Below are 24,292 nucleotides of genomic sequence, written 5' to 3'. Positions count from 1 at the left end.
GTAGATGCCAGTTAGTACAAACGTACAATTAGATACAATAAATGAATGTCTTGCTTTACTGTAATCCTTTAGTGTCTTTAAACATTATTCTATTTCATTACCAAATCCATTCTACAGTAATATAAGATAAGGTAATCCATTCTATATATATATATATATATATTGATATATAAATATGAATAAGATATATATATATATATATTATATATATTATTTCACATTCTTGTTTAAGTAGCATGTAAAATGATATCTAAAAATGTCTTTATATAATCCCCAACATGTCAGAACCTATTCCTAATTTTAAATTATCTGGCGATGTATCTTGCAGTCTGATACATTTTTAATACTGATTATTAAGGAGATTGTTTTGGATAGCACTTTCAGCTACAGAATTCCATTCTGAAAGTCATTTATTTACAGAATGGTAGATAAATGATATTATACTTCACTAGCAGCAATACTACACTCTTACACTCAATATGCAGACAGATGGGCACTTTGGCTGTGCTGATCACTTGGGTAGAGTCAGGTATGGTAAGTGTAGCTTTGTAATCCCATGACCAACACAAAAAACTGATCTTGTAGAATAGTCATCTTGCCAGCCTGGAATATTGGTTCCACCTCATACAAAATGCATCCAGTTCGTACTGTATATCAGACTTGCTGTTTTTAGACACATATACCAGCTGTGCAGTTGGCACTAGGTAAAAGCTAAAAGACTTGGTGTAGCTTTGTCTTGTCAAATACAGTTGATAATAGCCAGCTTTAACTTTTTTTTTTTTATAACTGTAAATACCCTTAAAACTAAAAAACAGTGGAACTTCAGTTTCCTATATAAAAATGTCAGCTAACAAAAGTTTTTCAATGAACACCAACAAGGTCTGTGCTTCATTATAGATTATTGCACATGCCACAAAGCCTATTGTTCATTTTTGGAAGAGCCGGTATTTCAAATAATAAAATGCCTACAGCTTAATAAATAGCTACAATAAAGCTGAGGTAAAACCTGGTTGATATGAGGAATTTTATATAAGGGGGTATAATGGGATAGGATTTAGTGTAAAAAATACAGTTGGAACATAATCTACAATCTCTTTGCTAAAGTAAACAGGGATTGAGATCATCATTTCCAAAAATGCTGGATAGACAGTTCAGACTGTAACACTATAGGCCATCTAAGGCAAATATAAGGAACATTTTTACCCTGGTATATTCCCTTCTAAATGACCCTCAATGTTCCCTTCTTTTGCAGTCCCATTTTGGACATTCTAAAATCAAAGTTGTTATGTTCTGTTTTTCTTGCATAGATGTGGTTCCCAACAAACTATATTGTGAGCATTGATTCCTGTATACCAAGATGCAGATTAACAGTCTATCCTGTCCCATATAAGCAATGGTTTGTGTCATAATAAACAAGCCAGTCCAGCTGTGTTTAATCTCAAAACAAATAAATGGTCAATTTATGTAAAACACTTCCAATGTGCATAAAGCACAGGCGACTCAGTTTCTGGTAAGAAACGGTATCTTACCAGAACACAAAACCGAGTGCAGAGTTACCTGTGCCATAAAATAATTGAGTGAAGGTGGAAGCACTTTAACTAAACACATCTGTAATTTGAAATACAAAAAATGGGTTCGAGGAACACCACATTTTGCCTGTCCTCAGAGCAACTCTGGTTCAGCTGGCCACCACACTGTAATTATGATTATTAACACCCTGTTGCTGGAAAACTAACAAAACATCAGCTATCCCATTACACTGAAACGTGGTTGTTGAGTTCTGTTACCATTGATATACAAGTTTGTCTCCAGCAGGTGGGCTGTAGAATAGACTGAAGAGACACTGGCCTCCACGAGGCATGCCTGTTGTTGTTTCTGCTGCTGCTGCAGTTGGTGATGATGATGGTTGTGGATCCGAGAGGCAGCAGCTCCGCAGGCTAGTTCAAAGGAATGATCTTGCTGCAGCTCAGCTAATAAGGAGATGGTTTTCTTCTTGACCATGCTCTCAGGCAGATAGGCAGCAGGGGTCAACAGGACTGAGGGAGTGATAGAGTGCTGACTGACAAACTGGGTTGGCTGTTGGTGCTGAAGCTGTAACATTCTGCAAAAAATCAAAAAGTATCATAATTTGTTACAGCATACACAGAATACAACATATACACTGAATTTAACCACCAGACATACAGTATTTCAGAATTCTAAATGGGTTAGCTTTTGGGTCTGGAAATGAATACAGTCGTAATACTTTACCCTTATTGCCTAGAACCCATTTAGCCGAATTGCCTTTAATTGTTCCTACCTCTGCTGATGCAACAATTCCTCCAGTATTATCCTGTCCCTGCCACTCCCTGTGCTGCAGAGGCCTGCAGTGGTTTCCAGTTGAGGGTTTAAAAAGGGACGAAAGCTATTCCTTCCAGATCTGAATGATGGAAACTGGCACATCTGCCGGGCAAGGCCCTTGATCTTGTTGAGCCCAAGGAGGCCCTTCGTCCTAGTGTTTTTCCGCAGCTGCTGACGGAATGCCTTTAGACCTAGATATCCAAGATGCACAAATTAGATGATCAAATATCATTATATACACACACACACACACACACACACACACACACACACACACACACACACACACACACACACACACACACACACACACACACACACACACACACACACACACACACACACACACACACACACACACACACACACACACACACACACACACACACACGGCTTGCAAAAGTATTCAGACTCCTGACCAATTCTCTCTTATTACCGAATTGCAAAAGGTATATTGAAAATTCATTCTGTTTGATATTTTATTTTTAAACACTGAAATTAATTATTGTAAGGTGACATTGGTTTTATGTTGGGAAATAATTTTAAGAAAAATAAAAAACTGAAAGATCTTGTTTGCATAAGTATTCAACCCCTGTGCTGTGGAAGCTCCCAGTTTGCACCTATGAAAGAAATTGCCCTAACGAGGACACAATTACCTTACCATTGGCCTCCACCTGTGAACCATTAAAGTTGCTGTCACATTTTCTGGATAAAAACCCCTCTGTTGAAGGATCATTGGTAAGGCCGTGAATCTGAAGGAAAATGAAGACCAAAGAGCATTCTACAGAAGTTAGAGATAAAGTAATAGAAATGCATAGAATAAGGAAAGGGTACAAAATAATATCCAAGTGTTTGGATATCCCAGTGAGCACAGTGGATCAATAATCAGGAAGTGGAAGCTGCATCACAACACCCAGGCACTGCCAAGAAAAGGCCGTCCCTCAAAACTCAGCGCTCAAACCAGAAGGAGACTTGTGTGAGAAGCCACAGAGAGGCCAACAATCACTTTGAAGGAGCTACAGAGTTCAATAGCTGGGAGTGGAGTAATGGTGCACCAGTCAACCATATCAAGAGCTCTGCATAACACTGGCCTGTATGGGAGGGTGGCAAGAAAAAAGCTGTTACTCAAAAAGTACCATCTGAAAGCACATCTGGAGCTTGCCAGAAAGCATGAGAGTGACCTAGCTGCGATGTGGGAAAAGATTTTGTGGTCAGATGAGACCAAGATAGAGCTTTTTGGCCAAAACACAAAGCGCTATGTGTGGCGCAAACCTAACATTGCCCATGCCTCAAGACACACCATCCCTACAGTGAAGTATGGTGGTGGCAGCATCATGCTGTGGGGATGCTTCTCATCAGCAGGGCCTGGGCATCTTGTTACAATTGAAGGAAGAATGGATGGAGCAAAATACAGGAAAATACTGCAAGAGAATCTGCTTCAGTTCGCTTAAAAACTGAAGCTTGGGAGGAAATTCACCTTTCAGCAGGACAATGATCCCAAGCACAAGGCCAAAGCAACATTGGAGTGGCTCAAGAACAAAAAGGTGAATGTCCTACAGTGGCCCAGTCAAAGTCAAGCTGGTACATACTTACCCCAAAAGACTTAAAGCTGTTATTGCAGCGAAAGGCGGCTCTACCAAATATTAATGTGTGGGGGTTGAATACTTATGCAAGCAAGATATTTCAGTTTTTTATTTTTCTTAAAAATATTTCCCAACATAAAACCAATGTCACCTTACAATAATTGAGTTTGAGTTTAAGTGTTAAAATAAAATATCAAACAAAACGAAATTTCAATGTACCATTTGTAATTCATTAATATGAGAGAATTGGTCAGGGGTCTGAATACTTTTGCAAGGCACTGTATATATATATATATAAAATAGATTTTTTTTATCAGAACATAAAACAAACCTACACCTTCTTAGTACCTACCTTGGGTCAATGAGGTGTCTGAGGCTCTTCTGCCCTCTTGGAAACTGACGGACAGACGGTTTGCGCCTCCTAGGCAGCCTTGGGCCTGCAATAAGGGTGTGGCAGACTGCGTGTTGGCAAATGGAGGGCTCATACTGGTAGCAGCTCGGTTAGCCTGTGAGGCCTGGTGGACAACGTGGCCTCCTCTTGCTAGCATTGGGCTGTCACTGGAGGAGGAACAGGAAGTGAGGCAGCTGGCAGAGCAGATCCCATCTGAGGTTCTCACTGAGGAGGAGACAACTATACCTGCAGGGGGGAGGTGAGAGGAAACAAGGTGTAATATTTTGCAGGTCTCTAGCTAGGTCAGTGTTACAATCAGACCTTAAGCCATGGGATCAGGGAGCCAGTTTGTGGCTTGGAACTTAGTTTCAGGAGACTACAGTGGCTTGCGAAAGTATTGACCCCCCTTGGTATTTTTCCTATTTTGTTGCCTTACAACCTGGAAATAAAATTGATTTTTATTTGGATTTCATGTGATGGACATACACAAAATAGTCCAAATTGGTGAAGTGAAATGAAAAAAATAATTCTAAAAAATAAATAACGGAAAAGTGGTGCGTGCATATGTATTCACCCCCTTTGCTATTAAGCCTCTAAATAAGATCTGGTGCAACCAATTACCTTCAGAAGTCACATAATTAGTTAAATAAAGTCCACCTGTGTGCAATCTAAGTGTCACATGATCTGTCACATGATCTCAGTATATATACACCTGTTCTGAAAGGCTCCAGAGCCTGCAACACCACTACAAGGGGCACCACCAAACAAGCGGCACCATGAAGACCAAGGAGTTCTCCAAACAGGTCAGGGACAAAGTTGTGGAGAAGTACAGATCAGAGTTGGGTTATAAAAAAATATCCGAAACTTCGAACATCCCACGGAGCACCATTAAAGCCATTATTAAAAAATGGAAAGAATATGGCACCACAACAAACCTGGCAAGAGAGGGCCACCCACCAAAACTCACGGACCAGGCAAGGAGGGCATTAGTCAGAGAGGCAACAAAGAGACCAAAGATAACCCTGAAGGAGCTGCAAAGCTCCACAGCGGAGATTGGAGTATCTGTCCATAGGACCACTTTAAGCCGTACACTCCACAGAGCTGGGCTTTACGGAAGAGTGGCCAGAAAAAAGCCATTGCTTAAAGAAAAAAATAAGCAAACATGTTTGGTGTTCACCAAAAGGCATGTGGGAGACTCCCCAAACATATGGAAGAAGGTACTCTGGTCAGATGAGACTAAAATTGAGCTTTTTGGCCATCAAGGAAAACGCTATGTCTGGCGCAAACCCAACACCTCTCATCACCCCGAGAACACCATCCCCACAGTGAAGCATGGTGGTGGCAGCATCATGCTGTGGGGATGTTTTTCATCGTCAGGGACTGGGAAACTGGTCAGAATTGAAGGAATGATGAATGGCGCTAAATACAGGGAAATTCTTGAGGGAAACCTATTTCAGTCTTCCAGAGATTTGAGACTGGGACGGAGGTTCACCTTCCAGCAGGACAATGACCCTAAGCATACTGCTAAAGCAACACTCAAGTGGTTTAAGGGGAAACATTTAAATGTCTTGGAATGGCCTAGTCAAAGCCCAGACCTCAATCCAATTGAGAATCTGTGGTATGACTTAAAGATTGCTGTACACCAGCAGAACCCATCCAACTTGAAGGAGCTGGAGCAGTTTTGCCTTGAAGAATGGGCATAAATCCCAGTGGCTAGATGTGCCAAGCTTATAGATACATACCCCAAGAGACTTGCAGCTGTAATTGCTGCAAAAGGTGGCTCTACAAAGCAGTGACTTTGGGGGGGTGAATACTTATGCACGCTCAAGTTTTCTGTTTTTTTGTCTTATTTCTTGTTTGTTTCACAATAAAAAATATTTTGCATCTTCAACGTGGTAGGCATGTTCTGTAAAACAAATGATACAAACCCCCCAAAAATCAATTTTAATTCCAGGTTGTAAGGCAACAAAATAGGAAAAATGCCAAGGGGGGTCAATACTTTCGCAAGCCACTGTAGGTTTCAGGCCACTGCATGGCACACAAGGGGAGACTTGTGCTGCCATTTCAGCCAAACTTTGTTTTAAATTGTACAGTGTCCCATAGCATTTTAAAATAGTTTTTATATTAAGCATTTAGTAATTTTGTCATCTTAATTCCTTTAAAGTTTTATCAGCATAACAAATTTGTATACCCTATCAGTTGAAATGTCAATCAGTTACAGTCAATTTATATGACATAATTTACATTTCCTCACTTTGTTTACAAACAAGACACCTACTAATCAAAGTGTTGTTGTTAATGAAATATTAAAATGTCTCGTTATGTATTAAACCAGGGGTGTCCAGCATGTTTGGCAAGAAGAGTCATATTTATGAACAGTTTGCATTAAAGAGTCAGAAAACCACAAACATTTACATTTTAAAATGTATAAAATTAAATTAGACTACTTACTGTACAGACCGTAAAAATCTAATATATTAGAACTAAAACACGTAGGAAAATGAAATAGCTAAATTGAAATAGCAAGATAAGAAAAGCAACAAAAAGATAAGTTTTCATAACATATGACATCACATTTTCAAAATATGCATGCATACTGCAAAGTTGGTAAACTATGCATTGGAAAGAACTCTTGAAATTTGGGTAAGCTGCATCCTTTCTCATCAAGTAAATAAACCCTGCTTCACAACCGACCATTGCTCTGCCACCAGCTTTTCTTTAGGAATATTCCACTTCTCAAAGTACTGGTCCAAGTGTGTTTTTATAATCCATAGCAGTAGTTCTGTCATGCAGTGGCAACAGGCCCAATATACTCGCCACTTCCAACATTCAAATTCTTAAAAGGTATCCGTGGCTTACTGGTAGCTGTCAATTAAAAAGATTATACTGCTGGATCTTTTGCTCAGTACAGAAAAGGCAATATGGAACAGCATTGGCTATAGCAATCTAGGATGTCTACTGAAGTCAGCACAAAAACTCGAGCATTCCAAAGTCAGTTGCGAGCCACTGTTACACTCAAAACTTTTGGACAAACCCAGACTAATGAGCAAGTAAAAAAAAATTGTGAGGTTCCGAAACGCTTGAGTGATTCTGTTGTTTACCTGGGCAAGCAGGAACTGGCATTTCAGAGGGGACGATGAAGGCACCAATTCCTCAGAGGTAATTATGTGGAATTACTTTCTCCGATTTATGACTGCGACAGCAAGTTAAGTATTTGTTTGTCAATAACCACAGTATTGTCTGGTACCCCTGACAATATTCAGAACAAATAAAACCAGAAGTACAGGAAGCCAAGTATGTCGCTGTATGGTAGATTACCGAAAAAGAGAGACAAAACCAAACCAGGTAACTACAGACTAATAAGCCTGACTTCTATTATATGTAAACTTATGGAAACTATAATAAGATCCAAAATTACTTATATGGTAACAGTATCCTGGGAGACAGTCAGCATGGTTTTAGGAAAGGGAGGTCATGTCTAACTAACCTTGATATTTTTGAGGATGCAACATCGACAATGGATAATTGCAAAGCATATCAAATGGTTTATTTAGATTTCCAGAAAGATTTTGACAGCCCCGCATAAAAGATTAAGTCTCAAACTGAATGCAGTAGGGATTCAAGGAAATGCATGCACATGGATTAGTGAGTGGTTAACATGTAGAAAACAGAAAGTACTGATCCAAAAAGGAGCAAGGTAACCAGTGGAATACCACAAGGAACAATATTAATTCCTCTGCTCTTCCTAATCTACATTAATGATTTAGATTCTGGTATAGTAAGCAAACTTGTTAAATGTACAGATGGCACAAAAATAGCAGCAGTGGCAAACACCGTTGCAGTAGCAAAAGTCATTCAAAATGATCTAGACAGCATTCAGAACTGGGCAGACACATGGCAAATTACATTTAATATAGAGAAGTATAATGTACTGCATGCAGGCAATAAAAATGTGCATTATAAATACCATATGGGAGACAATGAAATTGAAATAATCTATGACTCAAGAAAATGCTCGGATATATAGTGAAAAGTGTTGACTTTAAATCAAGGGAAGTAATGTTAAAAATTTACAATTAAATTAGTAAGACCTCCTCTAGAATATTGTGTTCCGTACTGGTCACCTCGCTACAAAAAGAATATTGGTGCTCTTGAAAGAGTGCAAAGAAGAGCGACCACAATTATTCCTGGTTTAAAAGGCATGTCATATGTAGATAGACTAAAATAATTGAATCTATTCAGTCTTGAACAAAGAAGACTACGCAGCGATCTGATTCAAGCATTCCAAATTTTAAAAGATATTGACAATGTCGACCCAGGGGACTTTTTCAACCGAAAACAAGGACCAGGGGTCACAAATGGAGATAAGATAAAGGGTAGTAGTAGCTTCAGTATTTTTTATAACCTTGCTTAAAAACAAAACTTCTTAACTATAAAGCACTTTTATGAGTCAAATGGCAATAATCTGAAATGTTGAATAAATGGTGTCACGTATAAAAAAATTAAATAAAAGAAAAACACTGAATGAAGAGGTCTTTAAAACACCTTATACCGTATGCTTTTTCTCCCCCTATTTGGTCAAAGAAGCTTGCCAATAAAGGATTAGAACATAAGAACATATGAAAGTTTACAAACGAGAGGAGGCCATTCGGCCCATCTTGCTCGTTTGGTTGTTAGTAGCTTATTGATCCCAAAATCTCATCAAGCAGCTTCTTGAAGGATCCCAGGTGTCAGCTTCAACAACATTACTGGGGAGTTGATTCCAGACCCTCACAATTCTCTGTGTAAAAAAGTGCCTCCTATTTTCTGTTCTGAAGGCCCCTTTGTCTAAACTCCATTTGTGACCCCTGGTCCTTGTTTCTTTTTTTCAGGCTGAAAAAGTCCCTTGGGTCGACGCTGTCAATACCTTTTAGAATTTTGAAAGCTTGAATTAGGTCGCCACGTAGTCTTCTTTGTTCAAGACTGAACAGATTCAATTCTTTTAGCCTGTCTGCATATGACATGCCTTTTAAGCCTGGAATAATTCTGGTTGCTCTTGTTTGCACTCTTTCTAGAGCAGCAATATCTTTTTTATAGCGAGGTGACCAGAGCTGCACACAATATTCAAGATGAGGTCTTACTAGTGCATTGTACAGTTTTAACATTACTTCCCTTGATTTAAATTCAACACTTTTCACAATGTATCCGAGCATCTTGTTAGCCTTTTTTATAGCTTCCCCACATTGTCTAGATGAAGACATTTCTGAGTCAACAAAAACTCCTAGGTCTTTTTCATAGATTCCTTCTCCAATTTCAGTATCTCCCATATGATATTTATAATGTACATTTTTATTTCCTGCGTGCAGTACCTTACACTTTTCTCTATTAAATGTCATTTTCCATGTGTCTGCCCAGTTCTGAATCTTGTCTAGATCACTTTGAATGACCTTTGCTGCTGCAACAGTGTTTGCCACTCCTCCTACTTTTGTGTCGTCTGCAAATTTAACAAGTTTGCTTACTATACCAGAATCTAAATCATTAATGTAGATTAGGAATAGCAGAGGACCTAATACTGATCCCTGTGGTACACCGCTGGTTACCACACTCCATTCTGAGGTTGCTTGGCTTGGCCTTCAGTTATAGAAGAAAGTTGCACAAGGTTATGTCAGAGGGGATCTGCACTGCTGTAAGTGTAATGTATGACTTCAGGACATGTTTCCACAAAAGTCTTTGTCAATTATACGGCTCTTTGGCATGAGAAGGCGATTTACCCAGCCTTAAAGTCGTAGAATGTTTTAGACACCACCTCCTACAGTGTGTGGAATCTCAGTGATATGTGCTGCTGCATCACATAAATACTGACTCTGGAGAGAGAGTAACAACTTTCTAAGCTGTGTGGCCATATAATAGTTCATAACTCTTATGTACAAACCACACAGCCCGAAGTGGTTTATACCGCTTATAACATGCCTAACTGCACCGTGTAACAATTTTTTTTTTTTGTTGTTCCTGGGTAGTAAGTGTTATTTCCTAATTGCTTATGCTTCAAAGTACAGAAAATGGCTATTATTCCCCACAAACTTTGCTTCTGTGACCAGGACAGTGATATTTCAAAATATCACTATTTCCAATGGGAAAATGGGCAAATGTGTGTCTTTTCGTTCACATAAAGTCAGTAAAAAACAACATATGAATCCAAATTAACATGTATTTATACTAAAGTAATACAAAAATGACTACAAAAGATTTAGAAGTGAGTAGTTTTTCGAGATTTACGATTATACTGTATTTACAGTATAATCCCAAAGGTTAAGTATGTAAAGTTTCATAATCATATACAGACATGTCATGGTTTACTAAAGATATATGATTTTCAAGCAGCTTCAGGTTTCTTTGTATTTTTTAATTGAAAAAAAAAATATCGAACACGAACAAAGACTTTTTTCTAATGAGAGTAGATTAGACTCTCGTGGAAAAGGTTACTTTGTCGAGATGTACTGAGCATGCTCATAACCAAAATTTCAAATCCCTATAACTGAGGAACAGATTCATATTTTTTCACCAAACCAGAAAAAAGGCACTATTCTGGGCCATTCCCCTTGTACCCTAAAAAATGTCAAACCGTTTTGGAGCTGGACTGACAAAAAAAAAAAAAGAAAGAAACAGCAAAAAATCATCTGGATCTTGGAATCTCCATATACCCTGCAAAGCTTGTACTTTTTTTTTTTTTTTTTTTTTTGTATTGAACATTTTAATGCTATTGTGCTACTTTGGATGTTTTTTCACACGGGACACTGCAATGTCTTGCTTACAGAGATTATGTAAAGCCCTTCATTTTAGTGGACTGAAGATTTCATGTGTTTATATATTTTTTAAATGTAGCAACTTTTATTCTGTTGTTTTTTACATGTGGTTTTTCATGATGTGCTTTTGCACTGCACACTGTAGCTTAAAAGTTTAATGTTTGTTTTGTGAAAATATTCGAAATGACAAAACAGTGGACATACTGCGGCAGCTTTTAATTACATTTCACCTGTCAATAAACATGTTAACTGCACTTCTTGATTCTTTAGCGTGACTGGGTGCTGTACTCTACCTCTGAATTTTAAGCATGCCTTCTTGTAAACATAGTCTACCTACTGTTAAAAATACCCCCTCTGCAATAACGCTTGTAATTCCATCCCTGCCGGAGTCAAAGCCCCCCACACAGACATATAAATATTACAAATGAGTGCAAATGTTGAACTTATTTAAGCACTTGAACCCGAAGGAGCGCTATTAGAATATGGACCCGTTCAAAAATAAAAAATAGTTTATCTTGATTTTATGAAGAACTACTTTGTGTTGCTAACCGTTCACCTCAGTGTTCAATGAGTAATGCGGTTTTCTCCTCAAACATCAGTGGTCGTTCAGGTTTTTTCGGTTTAATCCAAGTGGACCCTGTAGTCAACTTCCAGTTGTGGTGTAAACAGCAACTTCATACAGTACTGTATTTAATTTAAAAAGTTAATGCTCACCAAAGAGTGCTTTTCCAATGTGAAAAAAAACTTCACACAAGTGTTTTTACTGAACATTGTGTTTTTAAAATGCATTTGAGTAACCATATCCCTAACCCTTCAGAAGCATGTTACTTACAAGGTGGGCTGCACTGGTGGAAGTGTGTAGAGACCTCGGCCAGTGTGTGCCTCCTGCTTGTATTGTTTGGGATATGGGGGGTTATGAGTGCCTGTACCCCTTCTTCTTCATCCATGTCTTCCTGTCGCACCTCCTCACTGATGGTGGTCTCTAGCATGCTGTTCGGTGAGATGGATCGATTGCGCAGCAACCCACTAAAACTGGCCTCCACTGGGTACACAGCCTGCTGATTAAACACAAAGCAAGGGAAGCATTGATAAAAAATATAAACAATACACATTTCAAGTGTAATACAATTATATAAGGCTTAGAACGAACTTAAAGTTTTCCTATAAAACAAGTTATGTTAAATCAACTTAAATTCCAACACTATGCTCACCTGGAACAAGCCATTAGAATCACATTCCATATCTGTGTGAAAGGGAGATTTTGGTACGATTTGGCTGGCTGGACATTTAAGAGCCGTTCTCATGCAGTCATTGCTTAAGGTTTTCTGAGGTACCTGTGAATAAAAGGTTTATTCCTTTAGTTTGTAAGTCAAAGCGTCAAGGCTATACATCAACGTGATTCTACTGTGGTCTATTTCTAATCTACAGCAGTGAATTAACTTAAACCCTATGATACCTCAGAACTGTTAAAAAAATATATAAAAATAAGTTACTGTCCCTTTCTTACTTCTGCTGTGGTGTTCTTGTGGGTGCTCCTGGATTGCCGCTGTTCAGTTCCAGACTGACTGTTTATGATCTGGTTGTTTCGATGCTCCTTTACTGTCTCCAGCAGAAGGTAGTAAATTGCAGCAAAGTGGTTGTAGCTGCTGTTTTGTAGTGACTGAACAAAAAAGAAAACACACAACAATGTCACAAGTTGTAACGATCCCTATAGTACATTGCACTGTATCTCATTTACTTTGTAAACTTCACATTATTATCTGTGTTGTGTTCATCAACACCAGATACAGGTTGTTAACCAGACAAATAATTTTCACCTGTTCATGACTTAAATAAATAAAGTGTATCAGCAATAACTAAACTCATTGTTATGCTCCAATTTAAAAGGACCAGGTTATAGCTTTATATACACCAGGTAGTGCTGGCCACGAACAGTGTTTCACTGACCTCAACCGTCCTCTGCCTGTCGATGCCCAGGGTCTGCATGATTCCCAGGACCTGCTCATTGTAGTCACCCAGGTTGGAGTTATAGTCCTCGACAGAAAAGTGGTTAGTCTGCTGCTGCACTGAAGGGTCCGCCAGCATCCAGCGGTGCTGCTTTATCTGGGAAATTGTGATGCGTTTTGCTGGGTCTACCACAAGCATTCTGCAAATAAGGTTCTCACAATCTAAAACAGAATAGGATGCAGGGATTCATTTTGTAGTATTTAGAGCAGTTTCCATATGTATTATTATTTCTTTGTGTCATCACAAAAAATATTAAAGACTAAACATAAGATTGCAATAACCTGATCATTACTATTGCCACAACTAATAAGTGTTCTGAATGCAGTATTACATCATATTACATCATTGCTCGTTTGGTTGTTAGTAGCTTATTAATCCCAGAATCTCATCAAGCAGCTTCCTGAAGGATCCCAGGGTGTCAGCTTCAACAACATTACTGGGGAGTTGATTCCAGACCCTCACGATTCTCTGTGTAAAAAAGTGCCTCCTATTTTCTGTTCTGAATGCCTTATTTCTTTTTTCAGGTCGATTAAGTTCCTTGGGTCAACATTGTCAATACTTTTTAGACTTTTGAATGCTACTGAACTTGTATTACTATTATTATTATTATGTGTGGCTGCTTTGTCTGAGTCATACAGTATCACTGCAGGTTAAATGCATGTAGCTGGTTGACACAACCAAACTGTGTGAGGGAAGACAGACAGATACCTTGTGACATAAAGAAAGGAATGCGAAATCGACCCTCCAGTACTCTCTGCCTCAGTGCTGGCAAGCTGGCTCCATCAAAGGGCAGGGACCCACAAACTAACACGTAAAGCACCACACCCAGGCTCTGTGGAAAGAGAACACAAGGATTGCAATATCTGTGTTCCTGGGCTTCAGTATAATCACAAAGCAATTCATATCTGACTAATTCCTATTCCTTTATAAAAGTTGTCCTTGGCAATTTAGTAGGATTTCTAATTGTAGGCTGAAAAACAAACCACAAAATGTTTTTAGGTTGTCCTCAGCTTAATAACTTTTGATATCCATGACCTACCTCCAGAGCAAAGCAATGTGACTACAAGTCTTTCCTCAGATATCTAGAGAATATTATACCTTCTAGTTTAGTTTTGTTTGTGTAAACTGCAGTGCTTGCTGTAGAAAATGCTGTATTCCTAGTCATGTCTGCGCAGGTTACTGCTATCCTTTGGATAGAAATTTGATAAAAAGTCATTCCCATAATTTATTTTTTTGCTGTCCTGATGAAATTCGAAAGGTGTACGTCTTGGCCTTTTTCAGGTGAAATTATCTGGTTTCTTCCACTGAACGCAAAATATGACCTTGTGCACTTTACATTGCTTGTTGTTAGTGATAAATATGGCGGTTGTTGTTGACAATAAGCTGAGGTGCACAGGCAGTGGGGACGTAGGTAGCAGTCTCATAAAAACAATATTAGCCATGTACATACGTATGTACAAAACAGCACAGTGGCCAAAATAAGCAGACACAACCTTCTAACAAGTAGAGTGCTGGTGTAAACCCAGCACGAGTAGCAATTGTTATTTATAGATCTTAATTCTCATGTTCCTCCTCTGTGAACAACTAACCTGGATTGAGTGGCTGACCCACTCTTTGTATATATACACACACACACACACACACACACATATATTTATTAGGCTGAATTACAAAAATAGGTCTTAAGCCTTGATTTAAAAATAGCCACTGTGGGTGAACTACTAACATGATTAGGCAGAGAATTCCACAGTTGCGGAGCCCGAACACAGAAAGCAACAGCTCCTTTCCTTCTGAACGAGGCTGATAGGGGGACAACAACTAAGATAAGTAATCACGTGCCAAACCATTCAGTGCTTTAAAGGTAAGCAAAATTATTTTAAAATCAATTCTATATATTACTGGGAGCCACTGCAAAGAAGCCAGAACTAGAGTTATATTTTTTGTATTGGTGAGGACCCTTGCAGCTGTATTTTGCACAAGCTGTAGACGTGATACGGCTTGGCATCTAAGTCCAACAAATAGATCATTACAGTAGTCCTATCTTGAAGAAATAAAGTCATGGACTACTTTCTCTCTATCAGAAATAGACAGAAAATATCACATTCTGGCAATATTTGTGAGATGGTAGAAACAAACTTTTATCATCTTTTTGATGTGTTAATCAAAACTTAAGGTAGAGTCAAAAATAACACTCAAATGTCTCACTTCAGATTTCAAATTAGGAGTTGGGTAACCCAAGTTTATTTTTGACAGGTCAAGTTGTTGTTGAGCACCCACTATCAAAAGCTATCAGCTAAGTTTTGCATGTGTTTAGCTGGACAGGGAATTTTAACCCCATACATGCTGTAAAACAAGAAGAAACATTGTGTTTTTAAACACCAAACAATACATTTAAAATCATAATAATACAACAAAAATACAAATAAAATACAGGTGCGGGGTGTACCCTGTCACATACCCATATGTCCACCGGGGGTCCTTCATACTCCTTTCCTTCAAATACTTCTGGGGCTGCATAGGGAGGGCTCCCACACCACGTAGAAAGAGGGTCACCCAACTTATAGAAGTTCCCAAAGCCAAAATCTGTAAAATAAATAATATATATATATATATATATATATATATATATATATATATATATATATATATATATATATATATATATATATATTATAATATGTATATACATATGTATAATTATATATATATATATATATATGCATATTCTTCTGTCCCACGGTATATTTCAAATATTTGATCTGCAATGAGTTTAATTTAGCATTTCTAATCGAAACATTATACATTATAAACATTATCTATTTTATTTAAAACACAAGGATAATAGCTGCAACAGCATATTGTTTTTGAAATACAATGTTCAATGCATTATTAAATCTGATTATTATAACAATTACAACACAGTCTATACACAAGAGACTTTTTTATACTTAGAGAAAAAAGTTTATATTTTGTTCATCACCAGTTTATACAGAAAATTAGTCTGTATTTATAAACAATTAATGTGCCAGTAAATATATAGGACTTCTATGCATTTATTGATTTTTTAATGAACACCAGCCATTTACCCTAAGCTAAAAGCTACCCATACCTGCCAGTTTAATATTCATATCTGCATCTAACAAGAGGTTCTCCATTTTCAGGTCTCTGTGAACGATGTTGTGCCTGTGACAGTAATCCACTGCTGTTAGGATCTGCCAGAACTTCTTGCGCACATCACTTTCAATCATGCGCCCATAGGATGTCAAATAATCTGAAGAAAACAAGAAAAATGTAACTTCACTGAACTTGTTAAGAATGCTTTAGGGTTTTATATCAAATCAATTTTAAATAAGTGGAAAAATGTCTTACCGAACATTTCTCCATTTTTAGCATATTCTGTTACAATATACAGCATATCTTTAGTCTCCATCACCTGTAAAACAGGACAAAACAGCCTGTTGGTATGCAATATTTTTTTTAGAAAACAAAATACAAATCTGTAATCGTCTTTACAGTGAAACTGTATGTAAAACTGTGTCTGTACATTCTTCAGATCACATGCATTTTTTTAAAGGCTCAATCTAGAAAATAAAACAGAATGCAATATTAACATTTTCACCTTCAATTTACACATCTTCACTGCTAGAAGGTTAGAGTTAAGAACCAGCAGCTGCTAACACTTGTGTGTCCGTGTACGGACATGTGGAAGGGAGGGGGAAGGGAGTGGGGGAGCCGCTAATGTAAATGTCTTTCCTGGAAAACGAAGTCACTTTTGGTAGCACAGACTACACCACTGTTTGAGGAAAAAGATCTAGGAACAACGCCACAGGGCAATATCTGGCAGATGAGGGCTTTGATGAGAGGGAAACCTGTTTACAACAAGTTTGCGACCTATGTGTATGTATTAGTGTTGATGATGTTTTGCTATTTAAATTTGACTGTTTTTCAACTGTCAGAATCGATTTGTGTTTTCTATTGTAGATACTGTGCACAGCAACTATTAGCGACAAAAACTGTGTTTAAGTATTGACACAGCATAAAATGCAGAACATTATGAGTTATCTTTATCATAGTTGATGAGTGTTTTGGTATTGGTTGTGTGTTTTGGTACAGAACATTTTTAAAAGCATTTTTAATCCTAAGGTTAGCTGCAATTAACATATATGTTGTTTACTGTGCTGTACTAAAAGTGATGTTCCAGGCTTCACAAAACTGTCAATTCTTATTAAACCAACACACTTCCTACACACTTCCTTGTAACTCCCAAAGTACAAAAAGCCTGGATGATTACATACTGTAAACATGCCCCTTCATCTAACTGAATCAGATATTTTCATTTCAATTCATGCTCATCATCAGAAACTGACTAACCCACTTCTGCCTAAGGCAGTAGGAAAGCTGATGAAGTCAAAAGTGATCATTTAATGACTCTCAATCCCTCCCATCTAATAATAATTTGCTAGTTATGAATTAATCACAGCCAGTGTAATCCATTGTCTGTTATAATCTGGATCAGTAAGATATAGCAATACGTAATACTGGGCCCTATTCACAAAACTCTGAGGACTGTTTTGTTAAGATCATTTAAATAATTACATTATCATATTTCCACTGTTAGACTTCAAGTTTATACCCAATCCTTAACAAAAATAAATAAATCTAAAATTATGTAATGGAAAAAAAAAAAAAATTAACAAAAAGTGCTTATAGTGCGTTTTACTGTGCTATACTGAGAATTGACCATATTAAAGAAAGGTTTATTCCATTTTATTGATTCTTAAAACTAGCCAGTCAGAGAACCAGCAGTACATACAAACTGTTACTGACTCCAACAATAACAACCAAGGTATATAGAAAATGTATCAAGATTATTGTGCCTATAGATATTACAACATAATATCAAAAGCTTTCAAGATACCCTGCCTTATAATATGTGACCAAGCAATTCTAATCTCTGTGATTAAAATGAAAGCAAAATCAGCTTTAGCGCTCACCTGGTAAAGCTTAATAATGTGCGGGTGATTCAGCAGCTTCATGATTTCAACTTCTCTGTATATCTTTTCGAGGTTTGAGGGGTCCAGTCTGGTTTTGTCAATAATTTTAATGGCAACCTGTTAATGTTAGTGATATACAATTACGGCACTTTGGAAATACAGACAATAAAAATAATTCTCAGTCTACCGTCTTCAATTTAACATTCTTACATATTTAGCCGTGTTAAAATATGTCAAATTGCCATGCACACCAAAACACAAAAAAAACAATTTACCTGAGTTTTGGTTACTTTGTGCCTGGCCAGTTTAACAACAGCAAAATTGCCCTTTCCAAGCGTTTTAATTATTTCGTAAAATCCGACTTGGAGCGGTCTTCCTTGGGGCTGGCTGGTAGCAGGCACAGGGCTACATTCTGACATGATCCCCATGATGTAATCTTTTAATATTCCAAACTGACAGCTGAGGGGTTGTTTTTTTGCAGCGTGTGCGCTTATCCTACAAATTTTAAAAGATAAGTAAATATTTAAATAGAATAAGGACTGTGAGGAATAGAACAATTAAATGAATCCTTTGAAATTTATTTAAAAAAGACGAATATGTAAATAAATATACTGTTATATATGACCAGAAATGGAACACTTACAATCATGCTAGATAGATAGATAGATAGATAGATAGATAGATAGATAGATAGATAGATAGATAGATAACGACTACCTCTACTGTAGGTTACGGTAAACGTCTCAATATCGGGAAATCTTAAGATTTATTGGTAAATGTCAACATTTAATAAGCAAAACGGTTTATGTCTCAAATAAACATGATAACGCTTTATTTCTGACATTTACTTGTAAATCTTAAGAATAACTAAGTGCCTTTGGCTAATGACCGAATGTCTCGCTTTCATGCATTGTAAAGCTTCAGTCCTGTGTAACTACAATGTGCCAAAAAAGTATACCATGCTGCAATAACTAAATATATCTAGCACTGCCTGTCTGTGGCATTTTGTGTGATAACCAAAGTGTGATTTTCTTTTGAAAAAACTAAGGTCCTAATGGCTGGGTTTACATGTAGGTGAAAATCGACTCTCCGGTCATGACTGTGTCATGCGAATACATAGTGAAACAGCAAAAGAACGCCCTTTGGTCAGCAAGACTTTAAGGGCAGGGTCAATCGCTTTCTCACAATAAAAACAGCAGTAAAAACCCATGTAAACTGGAGCAGAAATCGCGCTTGTGGCTCACAAGGTTTCAGCAGTCAAGATCCCATTTAACTGGCAGAACCTCACGTTATTCCTCAGCAAAGCCGTACCAAACCACACACATTAATGTTGTCAAGCACAACTGAACTTTTAGCCTCATTAGCCTATATTATTATTATTATTATTATTATTATTATTATTATTATTATTAGTAGTAGTAGTCCTATTTAAGGCCCGTTTGCCGGGACTACACCAGCTGTCCAAAGACAGCTGGAAAAAAATTCAAATTAGCACCCTTGGGGGTGCTAAAAAGGACAGACCTTAACTAATTCAACGAAAACTGGTCGAGAAAGGACTGTAAATTAAATATTCAAAGAAAACGGGGAGGTGGTAGAGAGCACGCCCCCTAGAGTCCACTGGTCGACAAACGATGCCATGTCGCCAGCAGACCCCGCGTGGGCGTGCTCTAAATGAATCCTTGAACGGACGAGGGCCCTGAACATGGCTCCGCAGTCAAAGAGACATTCCCCGCTCATCTTACGCTTCCTGGTCTTGTAAATGGCCAGTTTAGCAAGAGCCAGGAGCAGATTGACGAGGAGGTCTCTCTTTTTATTGGAGCCACGAACAGGGTGCCCGAAGATGAGGAGGGTGGGAGAGAAATGCAGCCAGAACTGCAGCAAAAGATTCTTCAAAAGCAGGAAGAACGGCTGCAGTCTGGCGCATAAAAAATAAATGTGAGCCACTGACTCGGACTGACTGCAGAAAGGACATGCGGCGTCCGAGTTGGTAAATTGACGCAGGATCTCTCCCGACTCGAGCGCTCCGTGCAGGACCCTCCATCCCAGGTCCCCAGCTCCCCTGGAGACCAGCGGGGAATACAGGGCCTCCCAATGGGGACTGACGCCCTCCGGCGGTCGGACGGTCTCCCGCCAAGCGGTGTCTCGGCGGGAGACGAGGGCGGGGAAGTGGAGGGTGTGTACAGGGTCCTCCTCGACGCCGATGGCAAGGGGGTCGAGGAGAACTGTGAGATCCTGCTCAGGTTGTTCTCGAGGGCGGGCCGAGGGGGGGCTCGGGCCTTGGGTTCGATCAGCAGGACTGGAGAGCCGGGGGTAGTGGGGGTGGGGGTAGATGGCTCGCCGGTCCTGAGAACTCCCTCGAGATACCTGACAGAGTCTGGGTGCAACGCTGCTTTGCACTCCCGGATCGCTCGGCCGGCCGTCCGGACGGTCACCCGAGCCACCCTGGCAGCGAGCGCCTTGGGCGTCAGCCACGCCGAGCGTTCGCGATCCAGGAGATCCCAGACTCTGGTCACCTTGGCCGAGATCAGCGCGCGCCGCACCGAGGGGTCTCCAACGTCTGCGCACCTAGGTGGGGGTTGTGCAGCAGGGGCTCCAGCAGGAGTCCTTGGCCCTCGGTCGGCATGGCGTCTCGGCCGACGTTGAACATGCTCCAGGTCCTGAGCAGGTCCTGGTAGAAGACCGGCAGTTCGGGGAGACGGATTTCCCGGAGGTCGATCCAGAAGAGCTGCCGGTCGTAGCCCAGATCGTGCAGCTGGCGCAAAAGGAGGGACGCCAGCGTAGTAGTAGTAGTATGTTCTTTCTATAATTCTTAAAATGTCCCAGGAACAAAGGAGCCCCACCTCTTCTTCCACCATACAGAACTGGAATGAATTGTTAGCATCAATTGGCATATTGTGCAGTAATGGATATAGCTAACAAACACATAAATATACCACATCGCTTTAAATAAAAGACTTTAGTTTGAACTTTATAATATTACAAGACATCCACGTTTCATTATAATATGTGTGTGTGTGTGTGTGTGTGTGTGTGTGTGTGTGTGTGTGTGTGTGTGTGTGTGTATTCGCCTAGACGTGGACCGTGAAACAAGCAGCTGCAGACAAGCAGTCACTGGCTTCTTGGAGCAGAGGCAGGGTATAGGGACAGCAGATGTGTTCAGGAACATTAGGATGCTCAGCCTGGTACTCTGCCTATAGAACTGCCAGCACATGAAGCTGTTCAGGAACCTCGTATGCATTTTTACACATCCCCCTGTTCTCAATCTTATATTCATATAGGCCTAAGGATCATACCATTTTTTATTTTATTGTAGTGTAACATCGCCAACACATATCTATCTTTTAAGTAGTAAAACTTGTGCATGTGCATGTGTGTATGTGTGTTAGAAATGTAACGAGACACAAACAAGTAATGCGTGATAATTCGGAATGTGCACGACAACAAGTTCATTCTTTTCTCTTGTTAATTTTTTTAAATCTTCATGGCAACGCATGAAACTCTCCTCACGATATTCAGAGTCGTTCTTTTCCTAATTACTAGGCAGATATGGATATTTAAATATCCCCTCCCCTAAATTACTATTAATTGAGTAATCTGCACTGGTACGGCCTGGACTTTTTTTCCTAAACCAGAACAGAATAGAAACTAATTTCCTGAAAAGTACTGCAAAAACATTGTGAGGAAAACTGTCATGACTTGACCATGTAACGCCGTCAAAGTTATTTTTCTTCAAACTACTGCGTATTTGGAGTACAATATCCTTCAACGCCATTTTGAATTGCTTTATACACAAATTTACTAGAATATTGGTTGTTCTATATAAGTGGATCACAATATTGTTCAGTGCCACGTTAATCTAGTTTAAATTGCTCAATTGTGCATTACTGGAAGCTCATTCATGATTATTTTTTTTATGTAAAATGTCTGTGCAGAATACATATGTTGTTTGATATTAATGTTTTCTCTTAATGGTTAATGTGAATGCAGAAACATTTTTGCATTTACTTTTTATTTTAAATAATGGTAATTACCTTTTATCTATTCGTGGCATGCTGTTTTTTTTTTTTTTCCCGATGAGGAGACTCCCTAAGCCTAATTCTCCAAGTGGAGTCTATCCTGGGTTTTTTCTTATTTTTTTTTTTATCATAGGGATGTAGTACGGTATACTGTAGTTGTGCAAACATTTTAATAGTTTGTAGATTTTTCCTTTTTGTTACTGGCTTTTGGTGTATATTATGCATGTGTGTATGGAAATATTGTTAAGGTGTTTTCGTAGTGTTTTGGTATTTTGGACTGCAGTGAAGTTCAACGGGAGGTCAACATGTTGATTTGGCTTCGAAAGTGAAGGATCTTGAAAAGGTCAAGAAGGAGGTTAATTTGATTATCTAGCTATAGCCAGCATAACACATTCAAGGCAACATGCATATAAACCTCATTTAATACAATTATTATATAATCTATTCATCTGTTTAAATGAGGGAATACGATCACATGTAAAAGGTCAAGAAGGAGGTTAAACTGAACAAGGTAACTACAGACCAGTAAGCTTGACTTCTGAATTTAAATCAAAGGAAGTAATGTTAAAACTTTACAATGCATTAGTAAGACCTCAACTAGAATATTGTGCTCAATTCTGGTCAACTCACTACAAAACGGATATTGCTGCTCTAGAAAGAGTGCAAAGAAGAGTAACCACAATCATTCTTAAAAGGCATGTCATATACAGACAGGCTAAAAGAACTGAATCTATTCAGTATTGAACAAAGAAGAAAGAAATTTCTGAAATTCTAAAAGGTATTGACAATGTCAACCCAAGTAACTTTTTCAACCTGAAAAAAGAAACAAGGACCAGGGGTCACAAATGGAGATTAGACAAAGGGGCATTTAGAAGAGAAAATAGAGACAATTTTTTACACAGGGAATCGTGGGAGTCAGGAACCAACTCCCCAGTAATGTTGTTGAAGCTGACACCCTGGGATCCTTCAAGAAGCTGCTTGATGAGATTCTGGGATCAATAAGCTACTACAACCAAACGAGCAAGATGGGCCGAATGGCCTTCGATCGTTTTTAAACTTTCTTGTGTTCTTAAAACTATGAAAATAATGTAGATTCTGTAAACTTAAATCTGCTTATTTTTTTAAGCAATGTTAAGGTCTGTAGCAATTTATGAACACAACTAATGGTTCTGAAATGTGTATATTTAAAGCAGGCACACATCAGAAGCCTATTCAATACTTTGTTGCTTCGCTTTGTACTGTTGGCTATGCCGTCATCAGTGTATATATTGAACAAAGAAAAATAACTGGTACATAAACTGGCACATGTATTAAAAGTCTGAAATAAAAACGTACAATTTTCTCACCTACACGGTCACGTTTTGGTATGCAACCACACACTGACGATGTACCACTTTCTGGCCCTATACCAGTAAAATTTAAGATTGACAAATTCAGACTTTTACCGTAACACATACATTTTATCCATGTGACGTTTGAATAACAAAAATCCACTAGTGCTTAACTGTTAAATTTGCTGTGGCACGCTAAGTTTACATAACTCGGTCATTGGAAAATTAGGAAAGCAACTGCGAAACCTAATAAACTTGTTAATAAACCGTAAATGGAATTCTATTGCTTTATCAAAATCATTTCATTCTGAACCACCTGAAAATCAAATCCAGACCAAATAATGTCTCTCTTCTGTGGATGCGCATAATTACAATTTACAGTAAGTTACATATCTAAAAAAAATAAACACTTAAAATCTGCCAAAAGGCTATAGATTTATTATAAGTTATTTTTTGTGAAAAGGTTTTTTTAGAGCAATCAGCTTTAAATCAGCTACTAACTTTTTTTTTTTTTTAATGGTCTACCTTCTATATTCAGAATAGCGTTTAAATGACATACTTCTTCATAATAAAACTAAAATACAGAATTAGTTTCGCCCCTGAACACACTCTGCTGTGTATTCACATCCAGCATGTAATAAATGTCACGACATGACTTACCTTATCTTTTATAAGTCATACACAGTAAACTTTTACAGAACACTTCTTCCATAGATATCAGGAATTTAATCCAGTGCTTCAAATAGAATACAAACACACTTTTACAGTTATTAAAAGTTGTTTAGTTTACTGTGTTTCAGTGGTGGCCGCATTGTACACTTTCTGTACGTTCCAGTAGCAGGCAACAG

General features: G+C 38.4%; 1 protein-coding gene across 2 annotated transcripts; it reads right to left on the bottom strand.

Moving 5' to 3' along the window:
• Window positions 1–503: 503 nt before the first annotated feature.
• On the bottom strand, window positions 504–24,292 carry LOC121327474 (serine/threonine-protein kinase SIK2-like). Of its 2 annotated transcripts, none has more exons than XM_041271543.1 (14): window positions 24,105–24,292; window positions 18,373–18,592; window positions 18,098–18,214; window positions 16,473–16,536; window positions 16,213–16,374; window positions 15,562–15,686; window positions 13,812–13,935; window positions 13,044–13,264; window positions 12,604–12,756; window positions 12,308–12,430; window positions 11,929–12,154; window positions 4,276–4,560; window positions 2,300–2,531; window positions 504–2,101 (listed from the first exon to the last, which is right to left on the bottom strand). In XM_041271543.1, the coding sequence occupies exons 2-14, from the start codon at window positions 18,523–18,525 to the stop codon at window positions 1,747–1,749; spliced, it is 2,340 nt and encodes a 779-aa protein (XP_041127477.1). In that variant the 5' UTR covers window positions 18,526–18,592; window positions 24,105–24,292; the 3' UTR covers window positions 504–1,746. The 2 variants fall into 2 exon arrangements, with proteins under 2 accessions (XP_041127477.1, XP_041127478.1); XM_041271544.1 differs by having other exon boundaries at window positions 11,929–12,151.

This window comes from Polyodon spathula, chromosome 15, assembly GCF_017654505.1.
Source record: "Polyodon spathula isolate WHYD16114869_AA chromosome 15, ASM1765450v1, whole genome shotgun sequence".
In the NCBI taxonomy this organism is placed as follows: Eukaryota; Metazoa; Chordata; class Actinopteri; order Acipenseriformes; family Polyodontidae; genus Polyodon; species Polyodon spathula.
Note: the sequence above shows the minus strand (reverse complement) of the source record. Positions and strands in the feature narration are given on the sequence as shown.

Bases quoted from the DNA above. Each gene is read 5' to 3' on its own strand.
- LOC121327474 (XM_041271543.1), bottom strand. From the start codon at position 18,525: ATGGGGATCATGTCAGAATGTAGCCCTGTGCCTGCTACCAGCCAGCCC. The intron at 13,936-15,561 runs GTATGTGACAGG...CTCTTTCCACAG, and splicing joins GACCCCCGGTGGACATATGG to AGCCTGGGTGTGGTGCTTTA. The intron at 13,265-13,811 runs GTATCTGTCTGT...ATTCTGTTTTAG, and splicing joins TCCTTTCTTTATGTCACAAG to ATTGTGAGAACCTTATTTGC.